Below are 26,793 nucleotides of genomic sequence, written 5' to 3'. Positions count from 1 at the left end.
TGTTAGAAATGCAGGGTCCCAGGTCCTGCCCCAGGCCTGCTGCGTCAGAATCTGTGTCTTACCTAGGCCCCTGAGGATGCATGTGTACACGGAAGAGGGAGAAGCAGGGCTTTGTGGCTTGTGGTGAAGTGCAGCGGCCATGGGGTCAGACCGAGCTGGTTTGGTTCTAGGCTTTGTACTTATGACCTTGAACGATTTACTAATACTCTTCTAGCCTCAGTTTCCTCATCTGTAGAGTGGAGATAATAATATTATTGATCTCAGAATTCTTGTGATGAGTTCATGAAATCCTGACCCCAAATTTCTTAGCATAATGCCCTGTGCACCATGAACCCTCAGTAAAGGGTAACGGCCAGGGTAACCAGTTTCAACCTCAGTGCTCATGGATGTGGCCCCTAAACCCTCCGGTGGTCTCTCTCAACATTGCTTGTACCTGGTTAATTCCATCTGGAGTCAGAATTCATTTGCAAATCCGTCTCACCGAGGATGGGGCAGGCGGCACAATACCATTCATTTTTGGAGTTTAGAATCTTTGACCTTCCATTCAGGGCCCTTCCCCAGACCTGCTGCGTCAGCATCTGTATCTTCTCTGGGCTGCCTGTGCGCACAGAAATGGGAGACACAGGGCGCTGTGGTGGGTGGTTAAGTGCTGCGGCCATGGGGTCGGGCAGAGCTTGAAGGAGATAAGCAGCCATTGTGTGACGTGGGAAAAGTGAAATATACTAAGCAAAGACTTTGCAAGTGTGGGTGGGTGGGACAGGATTAATCCCAAGGTTTCTGGCTCAAAGACAATGGCCATCCTGCCTGTCATAGTCTGATAGATTTTTCATTTGTTCAACTCACTTTCACTTACACATTTATTGACTGCGTCCTGTGTACAAGGTGATGTGGTACGTGCTGGGCAGGAATGATGGACAAGATAGGCATGATTCTTACCCTTGTGGGGCCTACAGTCTAATGGGGGACACTAAGGAAAGGATTGGACAAAAACTCTGAATATTCATAAATGGCAAAAAGTGTTACGAAGAAGTACAGGGAGTTATGAAAACACATACCTGGCTACTCTAATTTGTACTGGAGTGTCAGGAAAGCTTTCCCAAGGAGTGACATTTCAGATGACATACGAGGGGTGCATAGATTTGGCCAGGAAAGGGGGTGGGGCTGGTGGGTGGGAAGAGGAGTAGAATGTTCCAGATAGAGGGAACAGAGTGAGAGGATGGGAGCAACAGCCTGCGTGTATCCTGAGCGTGGTGAGGGAGGGGAGGCTGTGGGGCGGTCTCCAGGATGGAAGCAGAATCTCCATCCAGTAGCTGCTTTCATGAGCCTTGCCTAGGGCTAGTCCCTTTCCTTCCATGGTGTTTTGGGTGCAGTGCAGCGCATGTAGCCCAGGGTCTAGGGGCTGAGGGCCTCTGGGTCCTACTTTCTGCGCTGTTCCTGCATCTACTTATCCGAGAGTGATTTGCTTCGGGTGGGGGCACAGGGTCCAAAGCTCTTGTGCTAGAACTCTTAACCCCACGAGGGAAAAAACTCGTTCTGTCACTGCTGGATCCCCAGCACCTGCATAGTGACTGTCATACAGCTGACGCTCAATAAATGCTAGCTGAACGAATAGATGTCTGAGTGTTCAGGGCTGCAAGAAGCTTTCCTCTCTCAACTGCATTTACCTTTTCAGGAATAAGTGTGTGGGGCTGAGTAAGCATGGGAAGGCTGCGTGGAATGTGAAAAATGCTGCTCATGCGTGTGCATGTGGGAGACTGGCTGGTCCCACTCAAGTTCAAGGTTTCTAAGAATTGCCATGTGGAGGCAGCCTCCTACCCAGTGTGGTCCGTGCTGCATAGTGACTCCCTGTGGAAGAAGGCACAGTTCTCCATTCATACACCTTGGACAGCTGGGCCTCCTAGGGCTCCCTTCTGACAACCCCCATGGTCCCCCAAACACCTTGCTTCTGTTAATACCCACTGGGAACCTTGAGGACCCAGAACATGTGGGACTTTCAGGACCATCTATTCTAGCTCTCCTGAATTACAGATGGGAAGATGGAGGTTCAGAAGAGAACAGGGACATGCTTAGAGCTAAGTCACACAGCTAAAATACAGGCTTGGGTCTAGAACTTGGTCTTCTTATGTCCGGGGGCGGGGGGGGGGGGTAGCATCACACTACCCTGAAGTTCCCAAGTGCTGTGTGACCGTAGATGTGTTGTCAGTCTGTCCCATCCTCAAGGGTGTGGGAGGAAAGAGGGGGGCAGGAATTCACATAGACTCAGGGTCTCTTCTGTATATGGTTAGAGCTGAGCTTTGGAAGCACCAGATGGACTTCAAATGCCAATTCTCCCATTTACTGGCTATGTGACTTGAGAAAATTGCCCCAAAAGAGTGTTGGTCTCCTCATCTGGTTGGAGGTAGTAGAGGTCCCTACCTCCCGGGCTGTGTGAGGCATTCAGCAGGCAATGCCGGAGGAGTACTCAGAGCAGAACAGAGCCAGCAGGCCTTCGGGGGCTGAGCGCTCGCTCCCCTAGACCATGAACCCCACCCTGTTGCTCAATAGCATCACTGGGAGCTTTTGAAACATGGTGAGGCTTGGGCCTCATTCCCAGAGATTCTCATTGGGCTGGGAACCAGGCATCAATATTCTAAAGCCCCAGGTGGTTGTTTATCCCAGGCAGGGATGAGGAGCTCCGTATTAGACAATACATGTCATGAAGGCAGAGAACACATCTGTCCTCTTCTCCTGTGAATCTCTGACGTTAACAGTGCCAGGCGTGTGGTGATCAGTGCTCGATAGTATTTGCGAATGAACGTCTGAACAGATGAACAAGATGTGCTCCTGACATTACCTTGTACCCCCACCCCAAGAGCTCGGTGTTACCATCCCTATGTCCAGATAAGAAAACAGGCTCAAAGCAGTTAAAGAACTGCTGGTCACCGGCTGGAGCCAGGACTTGCATTTGGGTCTCTGGCGCCGAATTCCACGCAACTGCAGGGTGAGGCTCATCCTCTTCGCTCCCCACCCCAGATCACCCCAGTTTTGGGTCTCCAGTTAGGGACGTCTCCTGGGTACTCATCCTGGAAGGTCTGATTCCCCCTCTGCACTCTGGAGGTGCACAGGCTCTTCCTCCAGCAAACATTTGGAGACCATCAGGCTATACTTTCATCTAGATTAAACAACAGTCAGCCTGTTTCAAAATATGACTTCAGGGTCACCATCTGTTCTGGCTGTTCTCTTAAATCCCATTTCAGAGCCAAACAGGACTCCAGCATCCTGCAGAGAGCAGGTCTCTGTACAACTGAGCAGGGAAATTGGTAGAAAGAAGCAGTGTGTTTTGGTAACAGCTGCAGGACAAATTTTTTTTTATGCCATTTGTTCCCTCTACTCAACAGCATCCAAGTTATTGTATGTATGGACCACAGGCCCCCACTACAGACTCAAATGCATTCATTCCCCTGTTGGGCACCTACTGTATGCCAAGCACTGCATGAGGCACTTTACCATGCTTCACCTTCTTTGGGGTAATGGGTGAGAGTGGCCTGGATGGTGGATAGCTATAGGAACACGACATGCCGTAGACGCTTGGCCGACTTACATTGTCAGACTGGGCCTCAGTTTTCTCATCTTGGGGATGTTAGAGTGGGTACTTCCTGAGGTCCTTCCCAGCTCTGAAGGTTACCCTGACCGTCCAGGCTTCCATCAGCCATGGTCAGTGTAGGAGAAATTTCACAGTGCCTGCTGAAGCCATGAGCTCATTCTTTCTGGCTGCTTCTCTGCCCTGACTGAAGTCACACTAGCTCATCTGTTGGGACACCCCGGGCCATTCCTAGGGCAGCTTGATTCTACCCAGGGCATAACATGCCAAATGCTGAGAGGCTGCAGGAAAGTATGTCTCCTGCTGTTGCCAAACTACCGCCTTCGCTCCACATTCCAGATCTCCCAATTCCACCCTCTCCTTGGCAAGAGGAAGGAAAGGGGCCCGACTGCCAGGGGCAGCAGCTCGAGGTGAAGTGGCGATGCCTCCTAAAATGGTCAGCTGTAGCCTTCCTCAGAAACCGTCCAAGGCGCCCCACTGTTGGATAAATGTTACCCTCCTGTCTTCACATTCAAGGCTCCACAACCTGACTTCAGTCTCCTAAGTGAAATAGTGATGATGAGTAGAAAGAGCTGGGAAGGACCTCAAATGACCCACGTGTGAGTCCCAACCATCTCAGTTACCAGCTCTGTGGCCTTGATCTCCTTCAGCCTCAGTCCACTCATCTGCAAAATGGGATAGCAATAGCCCTCACCTTATCAAATTGTCCTGAGATTAAATGAGCTCATGCATGTGGGTTTAACACCTCTAAGACTGTATTTGTCTGGATTCATACTTTCCACATGAACTCTGGAGGTTACCTAAGGATCCCATTGCTCCATCCCCCAAAACCACTCATTCATTCCTGGTTTTCCTACCTCCTCTCCTCCAACGCTGGGTTTGCTTGTGCTCTGCGGGCGCCACCACGTTCACCTGTGTAAAGGCTTCCAGGCCCATCTCAAGTGTCCCAACTTTCAGTTCAGGCCCCGTGTATCAGGGCTCTGTGTGTTGGCGTCCTGTCTACTCTATGCTGAGAGCTACCCAGGGACCAGAGTCTGAGTCCTCTTGACCTCCCAGAGTCCAGTGCAGTCCAGGTCTAGACAAGGTTGGCCACTGGCCACGGGTGATGGGCAAAGCCAGACCCTCAACTGGGATCAGGATAGAGTTACAGACAGGGAGGTCAACTCCTGCCTTCCCTTCCGACATCCGTTCTCCCTTTGTGGCTGCGTTCTCTCGGGGCTGGGATAATGTAAATTATGACTGAATTGAGTCATGCAGTAGCAACTCTTTAAGACATTTTATTGACCATGTGGTTGTTGACCATGCCAAAAAATTCAAGAAACACCCGAGAACATGCCTCACTTAGAGAGAGACTTAAAAATTGCCAGAATTACTCTTTCAAGTTCCTCCCACAGTGATGTCCCTCCCACCCCATGGGGCTGGGGGTGGAGGGATACATGGAAGAGCAGGAATCTTAACGTTCTGTTCTGGAAAACTCGAGAAGTGGCCTGTCCCATCCCACCCCATCTTATCCAGTGGCTCCAGCTCGCGCTCCAACACCCAGATAGTATATGCGCAGCCTCCCTGAGGCCTCCAGCCAAACCTCAAGAACCGTAACAGTAAATAACGGACCGGGGGAAGCAAATGTTCACATTCCCCACCCAGACCCTTGTTTCAGGGAGGGGGAAGCTGGAATTCATTCTGAAGTCTAAGAGGCCAGTGTGTTTACAAGCGGCACTCCAAACTCAGTTGGTGTGTGAGCATCAAGGGCAGGCATCTTGCAGATGGTTGGTCATTCAAAGCCCTTCTGCTGAAGGGTCAGCCAAAAGGATGGAGGAAGATCTCAGTTAACATCCAGGAAAGTTAACATCCAGCCTCTGTGTGATTATAAGTACAAGTTTCCCCTGCTATCCGAAAACACAGCATTCTTAGGAAACCTTTCATAAGCTGAAATGGTGTAAAGTGAAAACACATCTGAGGACACATCTTGATAATGGATGCACACGATAAATCGAGATAAAGCACACGATCAGAGCTCGGGCAGCTTGATGCCGAGATGCTGAGTGTAGTTTCAGGGAAGGAGCTTGGCAGCCAGTCCCACTGCTGGGGGGTGCACTGCTCCCATAACACTCGCTGCAAAATGAACGCCAAATGCTATTTTCATTTGTTGCCTTTTTTGGTAAAAGTGAAATCCTTTTTGGATTTCTTTGGGTTAGCGAAAACAGGTACTAATGCAGGTCTTTTGTAAACATGAAGTGGCATAAAGTAAACTTTCGAAAAGCAACAGATACCTGTAGTCTATTATGTCTTAACCATGCGGATCAGATGAGAGCAAGGCTATTAAATGCCTGTTGAGCTAAATGATGCTGGTGGGGTTACTAGTTACTATGACAGCAGCTAACATTCATTAGAATCCTTTGTGATTGATGACAATACATACTCCTACTATATGCTAAGACAAGCATACAATCACTCTTGTCCAGAATCCATTAAGCTCATTCATTTAGTCACATGTGCGTTATTTATTCATTCATTCATCCATCCATCAATGCTCATTTTTGCTCACCCCAGGCAAGGCCTTGTGCTGGAGGGGAGGAAGTGAAGTTAGGAGATACAGAGATGAAACAGAAGGTGATGGCTGCCTCCTTGAAGAGTTCACAGGTTGGTGGGAGACACAGGCAAGTACACAGATAATAAGAAAGTAGGAAGGAATTGATTGGAACTTCCTATGAAACTCACCCAGGGAAGGTTTCTCCACAAGATGGTGACTCATTTGTAGACATCTAGGTGTCACCCTGAGGGTCAGCTTCCCAGTGTGGCTGGAGTGGACTTTGCTGAATGTCTTCAAGCCCCGTAAGCCCAGTGCAGGGCTGGGGAGCCGAGGAGACAAGGGCAGTCGCTGTCACCACCCTCTAGAAGGCATGGGCTCTTCCTGGTTGACACAGACTTTCCCTGGGGACCAGTTCCCTTGAGACCACAAGCTTACTCCTGGCTACAGAACCCTCGCCCAACATGCCCAGACTGGGGTTTCCAGATGGGAATTCCCACCCGTTCTCAAGAATTTTTTTCGCTTTCCCGTTCCCAAATCCTGAGATATAAACTGTTTTCTGTTCTCCACAATGAATCATTTCCACAAAGTGACAACCGATACTACCAACCACCTGGGTTCAAGGATCCGATTTTCCCGACCAGCTTTTCTCGGGATTCAGAAATGGGAAAGCAGAAAAACAATTCCTGAGGATGGGCGGGAAACCCTAGCCCAGACTATGGCTGGAGCTCCTAAGCCTCTCTGCAGCCTCCAGCCTGGGGCTAATTGGCTGCCTCGCCCCAGGCCTGAGGACCCTCCTGTTGTCAATCGGTGGAACCTAGTCACTAAGGGACATCAGCCTGGCAGGGATGGTGCTCATGTGCTGTGCTACGATCAGAGGGAAGCCCCATCTCGGCTGGGGCCCTGCCTGGGTCTGTCCCCTGGCAGAAGCATCTGGAGTCCTGCCCAGCCCTGTGGCTGGGTCTAGGCCCTGCTGCTCTCTGCCGGCTCATGTCTCCTGCTCCGTGATTCCCCACAGCGGGCCTCCCTTCCAGGCTGAGGCCACCACCTGAGCCTCTGCGTCACAGTACATCGTCACCTGGAGGGCTGGTGAAAGCACAACGTGCAGGGCTTCCCTGCACAGTTTCCGATCCATCGGGCTGGAGGGAGCCCATGAACGTGTATCTCGGGTAACTTCCCAGGTGATGCTGAGGAAGCTGGGCCAGGAATCAAACCTTGAGAATCGCTGGTGTCTTGCTTAAGCAGACGGGCTGTGGAGCCGCCTGGGTCCCAATCTTGTCTCTGCCGCTTACCTAATCTCTCTGTAGCTCACCTCATCTACAAAATAGAGATAATGGTAACACCCTCCTCACTGGGTGATTGCGAGTAGTAAATGACCCAGTCCAGGTCACACTTGGCATACAAGACGCATTCAGTGACTAGATTAGATTTTTGGCTACTGTAACAAACTGTCACAAACCGGTGGCTTAAAACAATAGAATTTATTCTTATAAAGTTCTGAGAGCCAGAAGTCCAAAAGCAAGGTGTTGGCAGGCTCTAGGGGAAAATCCTCTTTTGCCTCTTCCAGCTCCTCGGGGCTGTCAGCGTTCCTTGACTCGTGGCTTCCTCAGTCCAGTGTCTGCCTCCGTGGTCACAGAGTTGCCTCTTCTTCTGTCAACTCTCCCCTGTCAAAGGACACGTGTCATTAGATCTAAGACCCACCTGGATAATCCAGGATGCTCTCTTCACCTTAAAATCCTTAATTATATCTGCAAAAGGCCCTTCTTCCAAATAAGGTCCCATTAAGAGGTGGCAGGGATGAGGACATGTACTATCTTTTGGAGGGCCATCATTCAGCTCACTATTGTCCACATGGGCCATTGTTATTGTTCAGGTGTTGTTTCTTCCAGCAACTGCAGTGAGGCCTGACCGCAGCTTCCTGCCCTGGGGTTGGGAGGATGGAATGAGGGGCTAAACTAATTTCCAGATTCCAGCTCCTCCCAGTCAGCCCCATTTAGTCAAGCCATTCCCAGGCTGGGGCAGGAAATTCTGCTCATGAAGTTCCACTGGCCACATTATAGCATTTCAGCATGTTCAAGTTTCACTAATCTAATCTGAGGAAAAACTCTCAGCCCCGAAGACACCTGTTTGGAACCCTCTGCCTATGTGAATTGTTCCTTACACCTGAGCAGGCTACACCTGACAAAGCATTCTCACGTTCAGAACCACATTTGACCCTCACTGCAACCAAGTGAAGGAGGTTGTATCACCCCATTTTGCAGGTGAGAAATCTCAGGCGGAGAAGGAAAATTGCCCAAAGCAACCTTCCGTGGCCATTATAGACAGTAGTTCATGGCAGAGAAATGAAGGCTTATGTCATTGATAATAATCATGACCACCACAACCACCGTGCTGTATTAAATGTATGCTTTCGTTAGGCCCTCTGCTCAGTATTTTGTGTCTTTTATCTCAGGTCATGCTCAAAACTCTCTCCTGAAGTAGGTGGCATTATTCCTGTATTACAGACGTAGAAACTGAGGTTCAGAGAAGTGAAGTTTCTTGTCCCCAGTTGCACAGCTTTGAAATACGAAGCTGGGATTTGGAGCTGAGTCTTTGTCCCTGACACTGTGCTGCTTGGAGATCCTTTTTCCACCACTGAAAACATGTCAGGTCAGACAAGATGAGAGCAGCGGCTGCCCGGGGACCCGCAGGAGCAGAACCTGCAGCCTCCCAGATCTTCTCAGAAGATGAAGGTCATGAGGGACTGTGTCCCACTAGCAGCAGGGCCCTGTTCCTGATAGCGCTAGGGACGATACTAAGAGCGATGGGAGGGGCAGTCGGGGGGATAGGAATAGAGAGGCCCACAGGCTCAAGGTCCCTGAAGTCGGGGACAGTCAGGGTGTGCTCCCGGGAGTGGGTCAGCCTTGGGTGTAAGTGACATTCCTGGAGAGGAGGAGAGGGAGACTCTACTCTTGGCATCGGACAAATGAGGCTTTATATCACCAGTTCTGGGACCCAATAGCTGTGTGCTCTTGGGCAAGTCGAATGTCTCTGTGCCTCACTCCCCTCATCTGTAGATTGGGAACAGTCACAGTGGGGTTGTTGTGAAGCACTCGGGGCTGTGTGTTAGCATCACCTGGGGAGTTATGCCAACGTGCCATGCCCGGGGCCATGTCTGAATCAGCACCTCTCAGAGTGGGCCTGGGCATTAGCATTTCTAAAAATCCCCCCAGGGATTCTGTGCAGCCAGGTTGAGAACCACTGCTCTGCAGGGAAAGTACTTGGTTCCCAGGACAGTGAGGCTCAACACAGATGAGCTATCATTACACATTCACTCATACGTTCATAAAACTAACACGTATTGGACACCTGCCCGTGCCAGGCTTGTACCAAACACCAGTTATCACCTGTACAGGTCAGCGGCTTGTACTTATTGATCAGCCATGTCTAGCATGGCTTCCAAGAAAATGAGTTAGTTGGTTTCACCACTTTGTGAAGACATGACCCAAGTCCGATATTCTGAGAAGGTTTTACTGACAAGAAGGAAAATACAGACAATGTACCCACATCAGAAGGACTTAACCCGGTGTGTGGGAAGTGTAATCAAAGCTCTCCAGCCCTTTCCAGAGGTATGTAGAGAAGGCAGAGTGGGCTGCAGACTGTCTGTGGGCCCGTAGGCAAATATCTTTACCTATAGTGCCCCAACTTTAGCATCTATATGTGGAAAGATTTCAACGGGTGCATTTCTGTTGGTTGGTTTATTTTTACCTGCAAAACCCTTTCTTCACCTGAGGCTGTGATTGGAACCCAATATATTCAACAAATTAAGTCTGAGGTGCTATGGTTTGTATGTAGATGATGGTAGCTGAGTGTGTAGGAATGTGGGAGAGCATGAGAAAGTACCTATGAATGAATGTGTGTAAGTGTGTGAGTAGGTGTGTGTGTGAGTGTGTGTATGCGTGGGTATGACTATATGTATCAGTGTATGTGAGTGTTTGTGGGAATGCTGTGAAGAGGTGAAAGTATGTGTATGAGTGTCTTCTTACTAGTCTGAATCTGTGTGTGTGTGTGTGTGTGTGTGTGTGTGTGACTGTACATGTGCGTGTGTTAGGGGGCCAGGGGCTGGCCTTCTCCTCCTTAGCCTCCCCTCCGCCTGCTGGCAGCCCCGTCTCTGCCCCTCCCTCCCTTTCCCCGCCCCCACACTCTGCCCTATAGTTCGAAACCCTGTCTTCACTGCCCCTGCCTGCCCTGCCAGCCGTTGGTTCTGTGTCCCCTTCCAGTGCTGAGCCTGGCAGTTTTCAGGCGCGGCGGGTTGTTGGGTTCCGTTTCCAGCAGGTTGCTGCATGTTCCTATCCGGTGCCCCTCACATGCCCCCGACAGGCCCCTTCTCCTCCAGGCACGTTTTCTTCACAGAGCCCTGGCAAGCCCTCCAGAGCTGCCTGCCGAGGTGGTGACTCATTCCAGCTGATGTCATCCCCACGATTCAAGGCCCTCATCACTCTCAAAGAGTCCTTGTTCCCCAGATGCAAGAGGAAGGTCCATAAACCGAGAGCAGTTGACTACAAAGCTCTTCCCAGATGCCCACAGCTGCTCACACCTGCCCACACCTGCGGGCCTTCACCCTGCCTCCTGGTGCACATGGTCGCCAGGTTCCTGGAACAGAGGTTTGGCGAATGGGACAAAGGGGGGTCTGAAGGCCCTCGCTCAGCAAGTCAACAAGACCCGCCATGTGCTTCCAGAGGCTTGTGTATGGCTCTTTCACTGGAGCCAATTTCTGCCTAGCCCAAGGTGTTAATGCATGTGTGTGCATGTGTGTGCGTGTGTGTTTATGTGTGTGCATGTCTGTGTGTGTGTGTGCGTGTGTATGTATGTGCATGTGTGTGTGTGCAGGGCAGGTGGTAAGCAGACCTGGGTCTCAGCATCAGAAGTCATAGCACACTGTCTCCAGGTGAAATTCCTCTGTTCCTTAGTCACTGGGCCTCCTTACCAATGATATTATTAGTTCTTTAAAGGCTAAAAATTGGAGGGTGGCTGTGAGGTGACAAGAATGTGAGAGTGCCTGACCCTGAGTCAGCCCCAGTCGAGTCAGCTGGGACTCACCCTAGGTCCTGAGTGCTCCCGACGTACTGGGCCCCCTGCTAAGCACAGCCCTGTACGGGATGTCCATGCTCACGATGACGCTGTGAGGCAGCCTCCATTGCTGTCCCACCATACAGATGAGTCTCCAGCTCAGAGAACTGAAGTGATTTGCCCAAGGTCACACCCCAGTTAGTGGCAGACCTGGGACTCAAACCCAGGTCTGTCTGACACCAGAGCCTAGGAAGTTAGCTCTTACCTGTAGCTGCCAACTGGGAGAGGGCATCAGACTCACCCAGGCCAGACCCTGGAAGATTCTGCATCCATAGGGTCAGGCAGGAGGGTCAGACCTCTGTCTTTTTAAAAGCTCCCTGGGTGACTGATATGTGGCCAGGGCTGGAGCCGTCACACCGTGCTATACCACCTATTCAGATTTGAATCCTGACTCCAGTCGCTTTTTATCCTCATGGCCTTGGAGCAATGAACTTCTCCAAGCCTCAGTTTTCTAACCTGTAAAATGGGGATAATATTATCTACCTCATAGACAAGAGTGAAGATGAAATGACTGGTGCTCTTTGAATGGTGCGTGTCACACATTAAGCCCACAGTAAATCTTAGCTGTTAATGTTATTGTTTCTTGTCATTCATTCATGGGTCACCCTTGCCTCTGTATTGGTCCTGGGGACTGAGAGATGAGTCCATCCATGCCCAGGAGCCCATGTCTAATAATATCAGAGAAGGAAGGGAACTAACCACCAGAATGCAGAGAGATGAGGGTGTTTGGGTCGATGGATGGACAGGGACTGTGGGAACACAGAGCTGTACAACCTCTTCCCGCCCAGGCCTGGAGGGTAGCCCTGGAGGCAGTGTGCTCTAACGGGTCTTCAGTGCTGGCTCCTGCACAGGGCCTCAAGTGAGTTATTTCCCCTCTCTGGGGCTTGATTCTCTCCTCTGAGAAATGAGAACATGAGCTCTGCCTTGCCTTCCTCCTGGAAGAGGGAACAGGTGAGAGGATGCTTTGAAAACCAGAGAGGGTGCTGGATGGGTGCCTTCCTGCTGGGGCTCTCAGCTGGGCCCAGCTCCTTCCAGCTGTGGGGCAGTGCAGCCAAGCTGCAGGGCCCACACCTTGCCAGTCTCTGCCCACGTCCAGCTCCCTTCAAAACCATCCCTTTCTCAGTTTAGGCCAGAGGCCTGAGAGAGCAAGAGAGGGGGCTGGGGAGCTCACACAGTAAGTTCATTGAGCAGGAAAATTCCTATGCTATATATGAAAACCGGAAAAGAGAAGGAGGCAGTCTAAGTTTACATGTAGAAAAATGCTCTTCTGTAGTTCAGAAAAATGAGGTCTTTCATTGTTGGCAAGTCCAGGTCTCCCTTCTAAGTTGATCCAGGACTTTTTCCCTGGCAGGGAAACAGTTCTTTTTCTAAGAAACGCATTGGTGGTTTTTCTAAGAACCTCTTGCATCTTTACTGGATGCAGACAGCTCCCATGCGACATACATTCTGTTGTGTTCACTTTCCTTAGGGAAGGAAGTCAGGTAGAAACGGGCATTTCTGGACATCCCCGCCTGGGTGGGGTGATGTTTCCCCTAGGCAGAGCGGTGACATTTTCCTGGGCACAGTACCCCACTTCTTTGGCCAGCCCATGCTGTCCAAAGACGAGGACATCTATGGGGAGGGCTGGTCCCTGTTGGAGTCATTCCTTCCAGACCCTGAAGGCTGTGGGCTGAAGGAACTGGCAGTTAAGGGTGGTTAGAGAAACTGGAAAACAGACGGGAGAGGAGGAAGATGCAGAACTGGAGCCTCTCAGACCTGGCAAGGGCCTCTGGAAACCATCTCGTCCAGGCCTCTCGTTTTGCAGATGAGGAACCTGAGGCTCAGAGAGAAGGGACTACTCAAGATCACACACTGAGCTGGTGGCTGAGTGGGCCTCCCAAATTGGCCCTTTCTACCCCCTTGTGCAACATATGAGAGGCGAGGATGTGGAAGTTGAGGCCGACTTGTGTATAGTCTCAGAGGAAAGAGCCAGGCAGGTGGGAGCTACGGGAGACATGCCTGAGCTCACCAGGAGAAAGAGCTCTGAAGACTTAGAATTGCCCAACAGTAGTCAGGGTTGCTGTTGGGGGTGGGGCGGGTCGCCCCAACAATGGAGATGTGTGAGCAGAAAACAGATGGCCTTTTGGTGGGTGTACGGCGGGGGAAACTCCTTCTCCAGATGGTGAGCTGCACTCATTGCTCTCAGATCTGTGGCTTGCTGATCTCCCAGCTTCCTGTCTCTCTAGGGAGGTGAGAGGAAAGGAAGACACGGGTTAGGAGGTCTGAGTTTGGTACTTCCAGGGTCTTGGGTCACCTCCCCATAGGGGTTTCCAAAGGGAAGGGAAATAACAGTCTGAGAACATGCAAGAATGTCTTCCTCGCAGGCAGGATGGCCTGAGAAGGAGCGAGGAGGTGGGCACTTGGATTCTGAGGCTCCCCAGCTCATGCTGCAGGGAGCAAAGGAGGCATTAGGGACCTCTTCTCTCTCAGGGGCTGAGTGTGGGGAAATTCAGGCCAGATGGGCCCTGCTAGGGTCCCCAGGGCAGTCACCCCATTTTACCTGTATACCATTGGCCTGTTGGCTCCAACCCCTGACCACAGCAACACAGAGTCTTCAGGCCTGCCTCCTTAGCCCTGCCCCCAGCTTGAAGGAGTCAACATGTCCCCATTAAAGCTGACTGAAGTGTTCTGTGGGTCTTCGCAGCCATGGGTGGGAATGAGAGGTGCAGAGAGGGGCACCTTCAGTTTTCCCAGGCAGCTGGTATAGGAAAAGGGCAGAGGATGGGAGGTAGGCATCCAGGTTCTAGTCCTGACTTGGACACAGCTACCTGTATGACCTCAGACCTGCTCTCCTGGGTCCCTCCAGACCGCAGACTCTGATTCTGGTTTCAGGATCCCCGTTCTCCCAGTTTCCCCAGGCACAGGCAAGTAAGGGTCCCGCACAGCTCCAACCTGGGAAGCCTTCCTTGAATTTCATGGAGATGCAATTCTCCATGTGGCCGCCAGAGGCTGCTGTTGCGCGCGCTCCTGGGGTGTCCTCAGCCTCTCCTTCTCTGCCTGTCTGGCTTCTACGCAGCCTTGGTTGACCCAGAGCCAGAGGAACGCTCCTTAGCCTCTTGGGGCCTTAAAAGCTAACAAGCTCGAGCGCTGGGCTCGGGTCCCAGATGTCATCTGTGAGATGGAGCTTTGCAAAGCCAGATACACATCTGGATTCAGGCAAGACTCCAAAGCCCAGGCTAGCCCCAAGCACTCCGCAGGACCCCACAGATGGAAGGGATTGAATGAGTCCATTAAATTGAAGGAGAAACTGAGGCTGGATTGGGGAGGAGAGGCACCAGATGTCCTGGAGTCTGTGGCTGAGAGGAGGAAAAGAGGGAAGGGTCCCACCCCCACCCCCATCCCGTTGTTCACCTCCTCTGGCCAAGTCGCTGTCATCTTTGTGGAAGGAAAACCTGAACCCTGTCCTGTTTATTTCTTTATTGCTAGAGTCTGCCCTGGTTTCCATGGAAACTGGCTTTGGACCCCTGGGAGGAAAGTCGCACCCCGCGGTGACTGCTCAGATTTTCCTTTGCCTGGTCCATCTCTAAAGCAGTCTGATTCTTCTGCCTGTGCCCTTTGGAAGGGCTGGCCCAGAGATGTGCTCTGGAGCCTGAACCAAAGACTTAAGCGGGGCGCGGCCCAGTGGCATCTGTCTGTCCCCTTTCCTCAGGCCACATTGCTGAGTGCCTGCTCTATGCCAAGCCCTGATGTGGGTGCTTACAGGAGACGGTGACGCCTGTGGCTCTGTGTGGAGGCCAGGGTTGGGGCTCTGGTGTCTTGGGATGCAGCTGAGTGAGACTGGAGAGATTCTGCTGTGAGAAGATGGGGAAGGGTGTTACCAATAGAAGGAACAGCATTAGCAAAGACAAACAGAGGAAAATAAGAAGATGAAGTAAAGGGTGTCTTGAGTGGAATTTCGACCTTATCCTAAAATACTAGGGAGCCACAGAAGGCTTTAGAACTCGAGAGTAGCATGAATGGGTGACTGCTAACTGAGACGCCTGGATAATGAGTTTCCTCAGAACCTACATTCTAGATTCAGCTCCATATCCCAGCACCACACACGGAAGGATATGGAGGCTTTATAAATGTTATCAAATTCACAAATTGGAAAAGTAAGGTGAAGAACCCCTATTGTAAATGAAGCTATCCCTATGCATTAATGAAATGAGAGATTGAGACGGAGATCACATTCAGCCCTAGGAGGTGTTTTGAAGGCAGTAAAAATACAGACTACGTCAGAGTGGATATGGCTTGGAGAGTCCATCTTGTCTAACTCCCTGATTCACAGATGGGGAAACTGGGATCAAGGACGGGGAGCAGCTTGCCCAAGAGCACAGAGTCCAAGGCAGACCTGGGACTCCACTCAAGAGCCCTGCTTCCCTTGCCTGGGCCCTCTTGTTGCCCTATGGCTGTGTGCATACCTGGGGGTTGGGGGTGGGGGGCTCCTGGGTCCGTGGGCCCAGCATCGTGGAGATGGCAGGGAGCCTGGATCTCCAGGTGACGGATGAAAATGCAGTGAGGTCTTTGTTGGATGTGGGACCTATAGCCTGACCTCACTAACCGTTACCAGTGTCTCAGTCTCTGCACCTGTCTCTTCCTGTGTGCTTAGCATTTTAGGAATATTATTTTACTCAAGTTCCAGTGTCCTGTGAGTGAGGTGTTATTATCTGGGGAGAAGTGTGGCACCCTCCCATGAAGGGCCCCAAGGTTCCTGAGGCTGGAGAGTTCCAGAATCATCCCCCGATCAGCATGCCTCGCTAGTCTGCCCCTCCAGGACGGTGGGATGTATTCCCACCAGCTGCGATCTCCACTCCCCCACTTCCTGACCAGCACGGAGCTATCCCAGGACAAGCCTATGGACCAAATTGCTGGGCCTGTTTGTCTTGGCTCATTGGCTTTTCTCCCCTCCCTGGTGGCTGCCTGAGCAGGTGGCCCTCCTGTCAGAGGCCAAGGGGAAATGAGCCAGCAGGCCCAGGCGCAGCCCTGAGCACGGGTCACTCCAGGCCAGCAGTCGCCCCTTGCCACATCACACCACGCCATGGGACAATGGAGGGCGGTGGGGGCTGCTGAGAGCAGGGCAGGGCTGACTTGGGCTTCCTCTAGATTTGTGGCTTGGCTCCCTCTGTGGTGGATCCAGTGGAAACAAGACCTTTTAACTGTTGCCTGCACACTTGTCCTCCCTTCGCGGGAAGGGCACCAGCTCTGGAGACTTGAGATTCCAACTCAAAATCACACCTCCCTCTCTCCATCCTGGCTTCGCTGCTCCATCTGTTGCTTCCTGGCTGTGTCTTCTGGTCATGGAACTCTCACTGATGATCCATCTCCCTGTTTATCAAACAGGAGGTTAGGTAGGTTTGTGATTATTTTTTAATCAGTATCTGTCTGGGACTAAGAATTCCCAGAATTGCCATGTAGAAGCCTGGGCTATACTGCTTAAGCAGCTGTCCAGGTGGGAATTTTTCAGCCCCTGTACCCCACCCCCGTACTCTGAACCCCCACCTGTCCCTGGAATTCCAGGGACACTGCTTAGAAACAAACCACTGGATGAGAAGCTCTGGCCCATTTTCTCCCCGTGAAACCACAAAACCACACATTCTCTGAGGAGCATCCCCACTGGAAAGGAGCTCTCCCTCCTCCTCTCAGTAGGAGAGAGAGGAACTGGAGGAAAAGCTTTTCACTGGCTTAGACAAAGGATGAAGGAAACAGGGCTATCAGCAGGGTGCTCAAGGTTTTGTTTTGTTTTTATCTTTAAACTGTGGAGGGGAGAAAAGAAATCTCAGTGGGGTGTTTGCTTTTATTTCTAGTATTTCTTTTCACTCTTTTTTTTTTTTTCTTCTGTACAAAGATGGGCTATATCTGAGTGAGGAAAAGCAAGAAGAAAAGGTTTTGTAATGTCTACAGGGGAATGGAAGGAATGAATGTCTTTAAAATATGTCAGTGTCTTTATTTTTCACACCATATACTGGTATAAAATTCAAAACGTAGAAAAAAGTATCCAGTGAAAAGAAAGTTTCCTGTTCTCCCCCAGACACCAGCTCCCTTCCCTGGAGACAGTCTCTGCTCCCAGTTTCTTGTGTATCCTAGAGATTTTCTAACCTATATTTTAAAATATATTATATATATTTACGTATTTAGCCTGTATTAATATATGTATTTCCAACTGGCAGTGATTCTATTCTACACCTTGTTGGAGTTTTTTTGGAGGGAGGGTGTTTATTTTTACCTACTACATCTTGTGGATTGCTTTATATTAATACCTAAGGAATCACACCTTTTTAAAGGCTGCATTGCATTTCATTGTATGGATAAATAAAAAAATTTATTTATTTAACCATTCCCAAAGATGGACATTTTGATACATTTTAAATAATGCTGCAATGAATATTCTTGAATATGCTTCACATTTCACATATATAACTTTATGTGATAAAGCAACTCATAGACATACGTGTATAATTACTTGATCGTTGAGTACATGTACACTTGTAATTTGGATAAATATTGTCAAAGATGTCACACCAATTTATGCTCCCCCCAGCAATGCATGAGATGGCCTATTTCTTAAACCCTGCCAACACAGCATATGATCCAATATTGATCTTTATCAAGCTGATAGAGAAAATGGTGTTTCTTTGTAGTCTTAACTTGTATTTCTCTCATTCTGAGTGAGGTTGCCTGTCTTTTCCTGTGTTCAAGAGCTATTTTTATTTCTTTTACTGTGGAAAGACTTTCTTATTCTTTGGCCATTTTCCTCTTGGGTTGTTGCCCTCCTGCTTACTCATTTGCTTCATGTATTTGGGTAATTAGTTTGTGGTCTATAACATATGTAGCAAATATTTTTTGTTCAATTTTGGGATTTCATTTGACACCATGGGGATTTTTATTTTGCTATGCATATTCAGAACTTTAAAAATTTCTGTGTAGTTAAATTTAACCAGATTCAGCAATCATTTTATTTATGCCTTCCGGGGTTTGTCAAACTTAAAGTTAATTTCTGTTTTAATGCATGTTGCAGACTAGAGAGATAAAGCATTGGATTGAGGATCAAATCCAAGTTCGTAGCCAGCAACTGCCTTCCATCTTTTAACCTCAGTTTCGCCTTCTGTAAAATGAGGGAATTGGACTTCATTCATTCACTCATTCATTCATTCATTCATTCATTCAGCAGCACTGGACTGGGTGCTGGGAACATAGAAAGGAATGATGTGTCCTTGTCCTAATGGTCCAATCGGGAGAGAGACACATCACCAGAGAGTGAAATGCTTTGATGGAGGACCCAGTGTGTATTGAGGGGACATCTAATGCAGCCTCAGGAATTGAGGGAGGAGGGTGTGGGTGCAGGAGGTGAAACTAGGGATTTCAGGGGAGGTGAGGCCAGGGCTGAGTCTTGATTGTCATGGTGTGGAATTAACCCCTGGTCATTTGTCAAAGGTGAAAGCATTCACAGACTCTATAAAGTGGGAGAGTGAAGAAAGGTTTTATTAAAGTTAGGAAGAAAGAAGCTGTCCATGGCAATATCCAAAGATGACAGCTGCCATGGGTAGTAAGGAGGGAAACACGGGTGGTGGGGGGAGGGGATGGAGGCGAAGCTGCGTCGCCGGGGCAGCGTCCAGAGTCTGAGAGTGGACAGCTGCTCTAACTTCAGGTTAGCTTTTTCTTCTATAGGAAAGGGGGAGTTGGTTACGTAGTTTTGAGGACTGACATCCTTCCTGGGTTCTGGTCTGTTTAAAGATGATGTTATCTCCAGACTCCAGACTTGGGCTTGGCCATAGCGGCCTGGGACTTTAATGTGTCACCAGTAAATACTGCAAGGGAGTTGTGAATTGGATTCCAGTGTCGGGGCGCCTGAGGATTAAGAAATTGTTCTTTTCAGGTTAGGATGTTGTTAATTAACGAGGTGTGGGTAGCCTTGAGAAAGGGACAAACAGGGTTCTTCAGTTAATCAGTGAGGGGAGAAACAAAGAGAAAACAGATGAATATCAGGATGGATCAAACTGCAAACAGACTAAGTCTAATTACAGGTAGCGAGCTATGCGGTGAGTTAAACTGCAAACTGGATAAGTCTATCTGTGTTATTGATTCCCTGAATTTCACCCTTACATTGATGAAAGGGCATTACTCTAGCAAAATAACGGTGGCGTGGCGTGGGGTGGGATGGGGTGGGCTAGGTGGTAGAGGGGAAAGCATGCAAGATGGCAGAGGGAGGGCCTGCGATGGCATGAGGCACTGGAGGGACTATGTCGGGCATGTTGGGGAGGGGGAGTAAGAAACAAACATTATCATTATAGTGGAAAAGCCTCATGGACCTCTCACAAATCATCTCTCTCTGCCTCCCCTAAATGTTGGCAAGAACATGCTGCTGGTGGGTATGTAAAATGGCACAGTTACATCTTAAATCTTCTCAGCGCAAAAAAAGAAGTGACAATTATATGACGTGATGGAGGTGTTAGCTCAAGCTAAGGTGGGAATCATATTACATTATGTAAATGTATCCGATCAACACATCGTACACCTTAAACATACACAATGTTATATGTCAGTTGTGTCTCAATTTAAAAAAAATGGCACAGTTGTTTCGGAGACCATTTTAGCAGCAGTCAGTGAAGTTGCAAGTGTCCACATCATCCCGTAGTTCCACCTCCAGACGGTAGAGTTATCTGCAGAGGTAAGCACGAGGAGACATGGATACGGAAGTCCATAGCAGTAGTGTTTGTAATAGTAATGGAAACCTCACTTTCCATCAATAGAAGAGTGAATCAACCCATCATGGCTTCTTTATACCATAGAGTACTATGGTGAAAATACAAGACCCAGAGTCATGTGCATCAACAAAGATAAATCTCAAAAGCACAGTGTTCAGTGTATTGGCGGGGGAAGGGCCAGAAGAAGACACACAGCCAACATGTGTATGAGGTTTAGAGACCTCTAAAAGGGCTCCACATTCTATTAGAGGAACGGACTCATGCAGTAAACCTACAGAGATCTGCATGGGAATGATAAACACCAGGTCCCCTGAGTGGCGCGTCGGGGGTGTGGGCAGGGAATAGGGTTGGAGAGTCATGAGAGGTCAGCTGAATTGATATTTCCTTTCCTAAGCAGAATGGTGGGTGGGCACATGCCTATTTCTCACATTATTCTTTAAAAAAAAATTAATGTATTCTATTTAACCCAGTATTTCCCCAAATTACTGTCACGTGTAATCAGTGTAATATTATTAATGAAATAGTTTACATTCCTTTTTTTGAACTAAGTCTTCAAACTCCAGTTTGTATTTTACACTTATGGCACATCTCCGTTGGGACAACCCATGTTTTCAAGTGCTCAATAGCCACACTTGGCTAATGGCTATTGTACTGGGCAGTGCAGGGTTAACACGTCTCACACAGAGGTTGTGTCAGGTGACCTCTGAGATTCCTTTCTGAACTTGAAAGTCTAGGAGGAGGAGGAGGAGGAGAATGGTGATGTTAATAATACCCACCAATTTATTGAGCATTTGCCACGTACCAGCGGCCTCCTATTATCACATTTAATCCTTCCATTTAATTACGCTTCTAAAAATTTATGGTAAAATAGAAATACATAGAATTTACCATTTTAACCATTTTTATGTATCTCATTATTATTTATGCTTTTTGGTATTTCCTAAATATTTCATAATAATTTGTGACACGCGTGCATACGTGCACACAGAGGCTAGCTGCTGACTATCGACGTCCTTCTCTGTGGGGGCCCTGGGGGGGTCACAGGAGTCAGGCTGTGTCTCTCTCCCACCCTCCGGGGATGTTTGAGTTCCTGGACACACCAGAGTTCCCACTGTATCTTCTTACTGCTGAACGGTCATTGGCACAGAGGGCACACTAGATTGAGCTCCGCCCCTGGGAGAACCCCTGGGAGAGAGCCCCCATCTCATGAGACTGACGCAGTGAACCAACCTGAGGTCAGACCAGCCATGGCTCGAAAACATCCTGCCACTTACTGGTACTACCGTGTTTCCCCGAAAATGAGACTTAGCTGGACCATCAGCTCTAATGCGTCTCTTGGAGCAAAAATTAACATAAGACCCAGTTTTATTTTACTGTAATATAATACCGGGTCTTATATTAATTTTTGCTCCAAAAGACTCATTAGAGCTGATGGTCCGGCTAGGTCTTATTTTCAGGGAAACACTGTAGTTATGTAACCTTAGGCCAGTCACTCGATCTTCCCAAGCCTTAGTTCTTCATCTGTAAAATGGGATAACAGCACTAATTCCCATGTGAAAAATCCAGTCATTATTATTCTTTGTGGGGAACCCAGGGACACAGGGCAAAGTGTCTAGGACCCCATGTTGGCCTTTCTTTCCACATCAGTCAGTGGGGGCAGTAACCCCGCCCACCGACCTTTTGGGCTTGTTGAATGGACGTAATAAAAGGAGCAGTGAACGTTTACTGTGTTACCACCATATTTTCTGGGGTTACGTGGATAGTCTCATTTCATCATTCTTGTGCAGTCCATATCATAGAGGCAGACACAGCCTTGGAGTGGTTAAGTGACTCACCCAAGGTCACCTAGCTGGTTAGTTTTCCAGCTAGGAAAGTTGTTAAACTGGAGAGCAGGGTTGATTTGTTAGATGGGGCTTTTCTCGTGTTTCTCCCGAGTGCCTTGGGTCTTCTCTGGAGACCAACCCACCAAACCCCCCCGGAGGTCAGTCAGGTTCTCAGCATTCTCTGGTTTTCGGCTGTAGCCCAGGGAGTCACCACATGAGTCTGCTTTGCCCCTGGTCTCTGGAGGGGGACCCTGCTCGATTCTGACCCTCATTCACACCAGGCCTCCTCAGCCGGTGGAATCCTCTGTATCGTGCTTCAGTTCCGAGGCCAAGGGGCCCTGCATGTTCATTTTCCTTCCTGCAGGAGACCTGTCCACCTCTCCCTGGGACCTGCCTTCCTGTCACAGCTGGTACCTTGGGCATCACCTCGGGAGTGGGTGCATGGCACTGCAAGCCAGCCCACAGCCTTCTTTCAGGGCACAGTGGTTGCATGGACCACGGCCCCCTTTCCAGGCCACCATAATGGAACCCTGTTATTTCTCTCCTCAGCGTGTGGTGGTTAAAAGCACCCGGGGTCAGATGCTCTGGCTTAGGACCCTGGATGGAACTTAACCTGGGGCAAATCTCTTATCTTCTCTAAGTTTTCCCCCAAGTAAAGTGGGGATAATAGTACCTAGCTTCCTAGAGTTGTTATAAGAGTAAATGAGTTACTAACGTGGGTGAAGTGTTTAGAGCAGAGCCTGGTTCAGAGAGAGCTCAGGGAATGTTAGTGATGACGACAATGGTAACAATTACGCAAATTTCAATTGTCCCAAGGTCTAGGAACACGTTACTTTGTCCCACTTGCTTCTCTCCCCTGCCCCAGGCACTTAAACAGTAGATCTCATTCAAAACAAAACAAAACAAACCTACCCAGTTCCATAGAAAGAAATAGAAAAAATCTCCGAGTTAATGGGGAACATTATGTATTCTGGGAATATTCTAGGAAATATTGTTAAATGTTTTCCAAATTGCAGGTCATGGCCCATTAGTGGTTAATGAAATCAATTTACTAGGTCATTTCCAGCATGTTTAAAATACAGGAGAAAAATAATTATTAAATAGAAAGGAAAATATCAGAGGGCCTAGTGAGTATTAGAAATAGTCTTATGAAATATTTATTGCAGTGTTACAGATATATATTTATCTAAATGTGCATATTGGGTTGCCATGTAAATGCATTTCTAATTGTGGATCGTTGTCAAAAAAGTTTGGAAAACAATAATTAAGAAAATACAAAATATATGGTGATGGAAGGAGAACTGATTCTGGGTGGTGAACACACAATGCGATATGTAGATGATGTAATACAGAATTGTACACCTGAAACCTATGTACCTTTACTAACAATTGTCACTACAATAAACTTTAATTAAAAAAAAAAAAAACAACTATCCAAAACCCTTAAAAAAAAAAAGAAAAGAAAATACAGTGGGACTAAGATATACAAAAGGCCAGTTATGAAATTAGTCATGGGGATGTGAAGTGCAGCACAGGAAACGTAGTCAATAATATGCAGTAACTATGTGTGGTGTCAGATGGTTGCCAGACTCGTGGTGATCACTTTGTAAGGTATGTGAATGTCTGATCACTATGCTGTATACCTGAAACTAATATGATATCATATGTCAACTATAATTGCAACATAAATTTTAATAAAAGGAAAAACAAGTACAGTGTGGTCCTGATGGATCCCATTTCGTTCGTGACTTTTCATTCCTTCTTCATTTCCAAGCAGAGTTGAATATATGTGTGAAGCATGGCCTCTCTCTCCCTCCCTGCAGAATCGGCTTCCCAGAGCCACCTGGACCTCACGGAGCTCATCGGTGTCCCTCTGCCCTCATCCGTGTCCTTTGTCACGGGCTATGGTGGCTTCCCTGCCTACAGCTTTGGGCCTGGTGCCAACGTGGGCCGCCCGGCCAGGACTCTCATCCCGCCCACCTTCTTCCGGGACTTTGCCATCAGTGTCACGGTGAAGCCCAGCAGCGCCCAAGGCGGCGTGCTCTTTGCCATCACAGACGCCTTCCAGAAGGTCATCTACCTGGGCCTGCGGCTCTCGGGCGTGGACGATGGCCGCCAGCGGGTCATCCTATACTACACAGAGCCCCACTCCCGAGTGTCCCATGAGGCTGCTGCCTTCTCCGTGCCCGTGATGACCCACAGGTGGAACCGCTTTGCTGTGATCGTCCAGGGCGAGGAAGTGACCCTCATGATGGACTGCAAGGAGCACAGCCACACCCCCTTTCAGCGGTCCTCCCAGGCCTTGGCTTTTGAGTCCAGTGCTGGAATCTTCGTGGGCAATGCAGGAGCCACGGGGCTGGAGAAATTCACTGTGAGTCCAAGCCCTGCACATCAGGGGTTCGCTGGACACAGACTCACCATGCAACAAACATGAGCAACTATTCTTGTTAGGATTTTATCCTCGTGTCCTCAAAGAGGCATGCATTCATGCTGGGAAGAACGCTAGGCCCGAATCCAAAACCTAGATGCCAGGCCCGAGTTTTCAATGTAGCCCGGTGGTGGCAGACAGTACCTGGGTTTTCTGATCCTCTGTTTTCTTATCTGTAAGTAGGGAGAAGGAAACCTATGCCATGGGGTTGCAGAGTCAAGTGAGACAGCCAGTGTGAAAGCCCTTTGTACATTTTAAAGTATTATATAAAGAGTAAGGTTTGTTATATCCATCAGTGATTTTTACCTTTGGTTACGGGTGGCAGAAGCACGTAAGTAGTTTCTGCAAAGGTAGAATATTCTAGAATGCCTGAGGGAAAGAGTTTCTTTCTCCTTTAGGACAATGTGCTCTGAAAAAAATATCAGAAAACTGACTTTACTGTCAAAATGGGCTTTTTCATGAATAAGCCATTCTAAAGAAAATCCCTAAGTTATTGTATTCATTTAGTCAGCAGCTGTACTCACTTTGTGCTTACTGATTCAAGACCTTCCTGTGGGGTGGAGTTTGGGTTTATTTGTAGTACAGTGGCAGACTGAGGGTTTTAGGAAGTTAAAATCCAATTAATGGTTTTAAGACACTTAATCTGGCTGTGTCCTGGTAAACGAGCTGTCCGGTGTGAGGAGAGGACGTGAGAGAGGAGGCACGGAGGCTGGCTGGCAGCTCTTCTTGGGACGAGGCCTTCCAGCTAAGAAGCTTCCAGCTACAGGGGAAGCACACTTTCTGGGAGAGGGGAGACATGCATATTAGTGTCTACCCGACAGGCTGGGGACCTAGGGACCAGTTAGGAGGCTGCTGTGTTAGTCTGAGCTTTGAACACAATCCTCCCCAAGGGCCTCTCCGACTAGTGGAGCTCATGTTACCTTGGCTCAAGCAGAGTCCCCCCTAAATGAAAGCAGGCCAAGAGGTGGCTTTGCTTTCTTGTCACGGCTAACAGGCAACATATTCTCACACCCGTCCTCTCCCTGGGTCTTCTCTGTTACAAAGACAGGCCAACTTCCCCTGGTGGTTGTGCTGTAGATGTGCCGGCAGAAGCTTCTGACCCCTCTGCTTTTCCCCAGGGCTCCATACAGCAGCTCACCATCCACCCTGACCCCAGGACTCCTGAGGAGATGTGTGAAGCTGAAGAATCCTCGGTGAGTCCTCCACACACCCCCCAAACCATCCCCACAGTGGGCCCCCATAGCCCCAGCAGCCAGTCGGCCAGAGAAAGGCAAGGGGCCCAAGCAATTCTTCATCCCCAACGTCATGGAATCTCTAAAATCTCTCCTCTTGGCAAGTCTGCCTCAAGTCCTATTTTGAGCTTCCTAGCTTTATTTTATTACTTTTAAGAACTTCAGCCATCTCCTTGGTGGGTGTGGGGGAGCTGTGTTTCTTCTAAGGTGTGAGGTTCTTCCACGACTATGGCAGTCAGTGGCCTGGTTTCCACACTTCCTGTCAAGAAAGGGTGTCAGGATTCTAAAATAGAAGCTAAAACTCTTAAGACATCTTGGGTGTAAATTCCTATAAAAAATGAACCTAAATTTAGCTTTTATGCTTGGCAAATGAATCAGTTCCTAAGTTGGAAGTGGGGTGGTGGACAGGGAAGAAAAGATGGGTCCTTTTCCCCTGCTTCCCTCTCTTCCTTCCTCCCTCCCTGCTTCCAGGATTTACTGAGCCACCTGCTAGGTGACAGACCTGGGGAAATGCTGGAGGTTAAGGCATAAACCAGGAACGGTCTCCATCCTCAGGCTGCTCACTCTACGGTTTGGGTGGAACAAGAGGTGAGAGAAGAGCCTGCAGCAGGTCAGGGAGGAGTGGATGCCTGACCAAGGACAAGTGAGTGTTAGTCAGATGAAGAGGCAAAGGCGTTCCAGGCAGAAGCCATCGCATGATTCCAGACGTCAGAGGCAAACAGAGCATGGCATAGACCTAGAACTTCTATTCCTCTCTGGGTGGCGTCAACCCCAAAACAAAAGTTGATTTCATTCATTTAGTCAAAGCTACTGGAGATTTAGTCAGAAAGTCCCTCCAAGGGGGAATTTGGCTCGGTCAGGATGTTTGCACTCCTTGAGGCCACAACCTGGGCCTGACATTCTTGTGAAGCTGAGAGGAGGGAAACCTTAAGCGTATTTATTCATTCATCTCTGCATTGCTGTTAATGTTGAAAAAGTAGGGAAAACCCGAGTCCATGAATAAAGGATTGTTTTCAAAGTCATGGCAAAAATCACAGGCTCTTGGCTGCCAGTAGAAGCCTAATTATGAAGATTAGGTAGTGACAGGAAGACATGCTTCCAGTGTAACTGTTCCCAGCATCGAATTCCGGTGAAAGGCATGCGAAGATTGGGAGTGCCTTTTGACAGAGATTGAAGGGAACCTAGACAAAATAAAAGTAGGTATGTTAGACTAAATTGATTGTATTTTTGTGTATGTTTGAGCAATAAAATGTAGACGGAAACAAAAAGATTGTCAAGCATATGCACACGTGCTCTCTCTTCAATCCCAACTCTCTGTCTTTGTCCATCTCTCTCTCTCTAGCACACACAGACACACACACACAGACACAC

At 48.8% G+C, this 26,793-nt stretch overlaps 1 protein-coding gene across 3 annotated transcripts in view; it reads left to right on the top strand.

Moving 5' to 3' along the window:
- The window catches only part of COL15A1 (collagen type XV alpha 1 chain), a 97,466-nt gene that overhangs the window by 10,245 nt on the left and 60,428 nt on the right, over window positions 1–26,793 (top strand). For all 3 annotated transcript variants that reach the window (XM_074330765.2, XM_019729215.3, XM_074330763.2), the window contains exons 4-5: window positions 23,586–24,133; window positions 25,309–25,383. In XM_074330765.2, coding sequence (XP_074186866.2) covers window positions 23,586–24,133; window positions 25,309–25,383 — 623 coding nt within the window. The remainder of the gene's footprint in view (window positions 1–23,585; window positions 24,134–25,308; window positions 25,384–26,793) is intronic.

The sequence above is a fragment of the Rhinolophus sinicus genome, chromosome 16 (assembly GCF_057876585.1).
Source record: "Rhinolophus sinicus isolate RSI-liver-muscle chromosome 16, RSI-T2T, whole genome shotgun sequence".
Taxonomy (NCBI): Eukaryota; Metazoa; Chordata; class Mammalia; order Chiroptera; family Rhinolophidae; genus Rhinolophus; species Rhinolophus sinicus.
The sequence above is the reverse complement of the archived record's forward strand: the minus strand, read 5'-3'. Positions and strand labels throughout refer to the sequence as shown.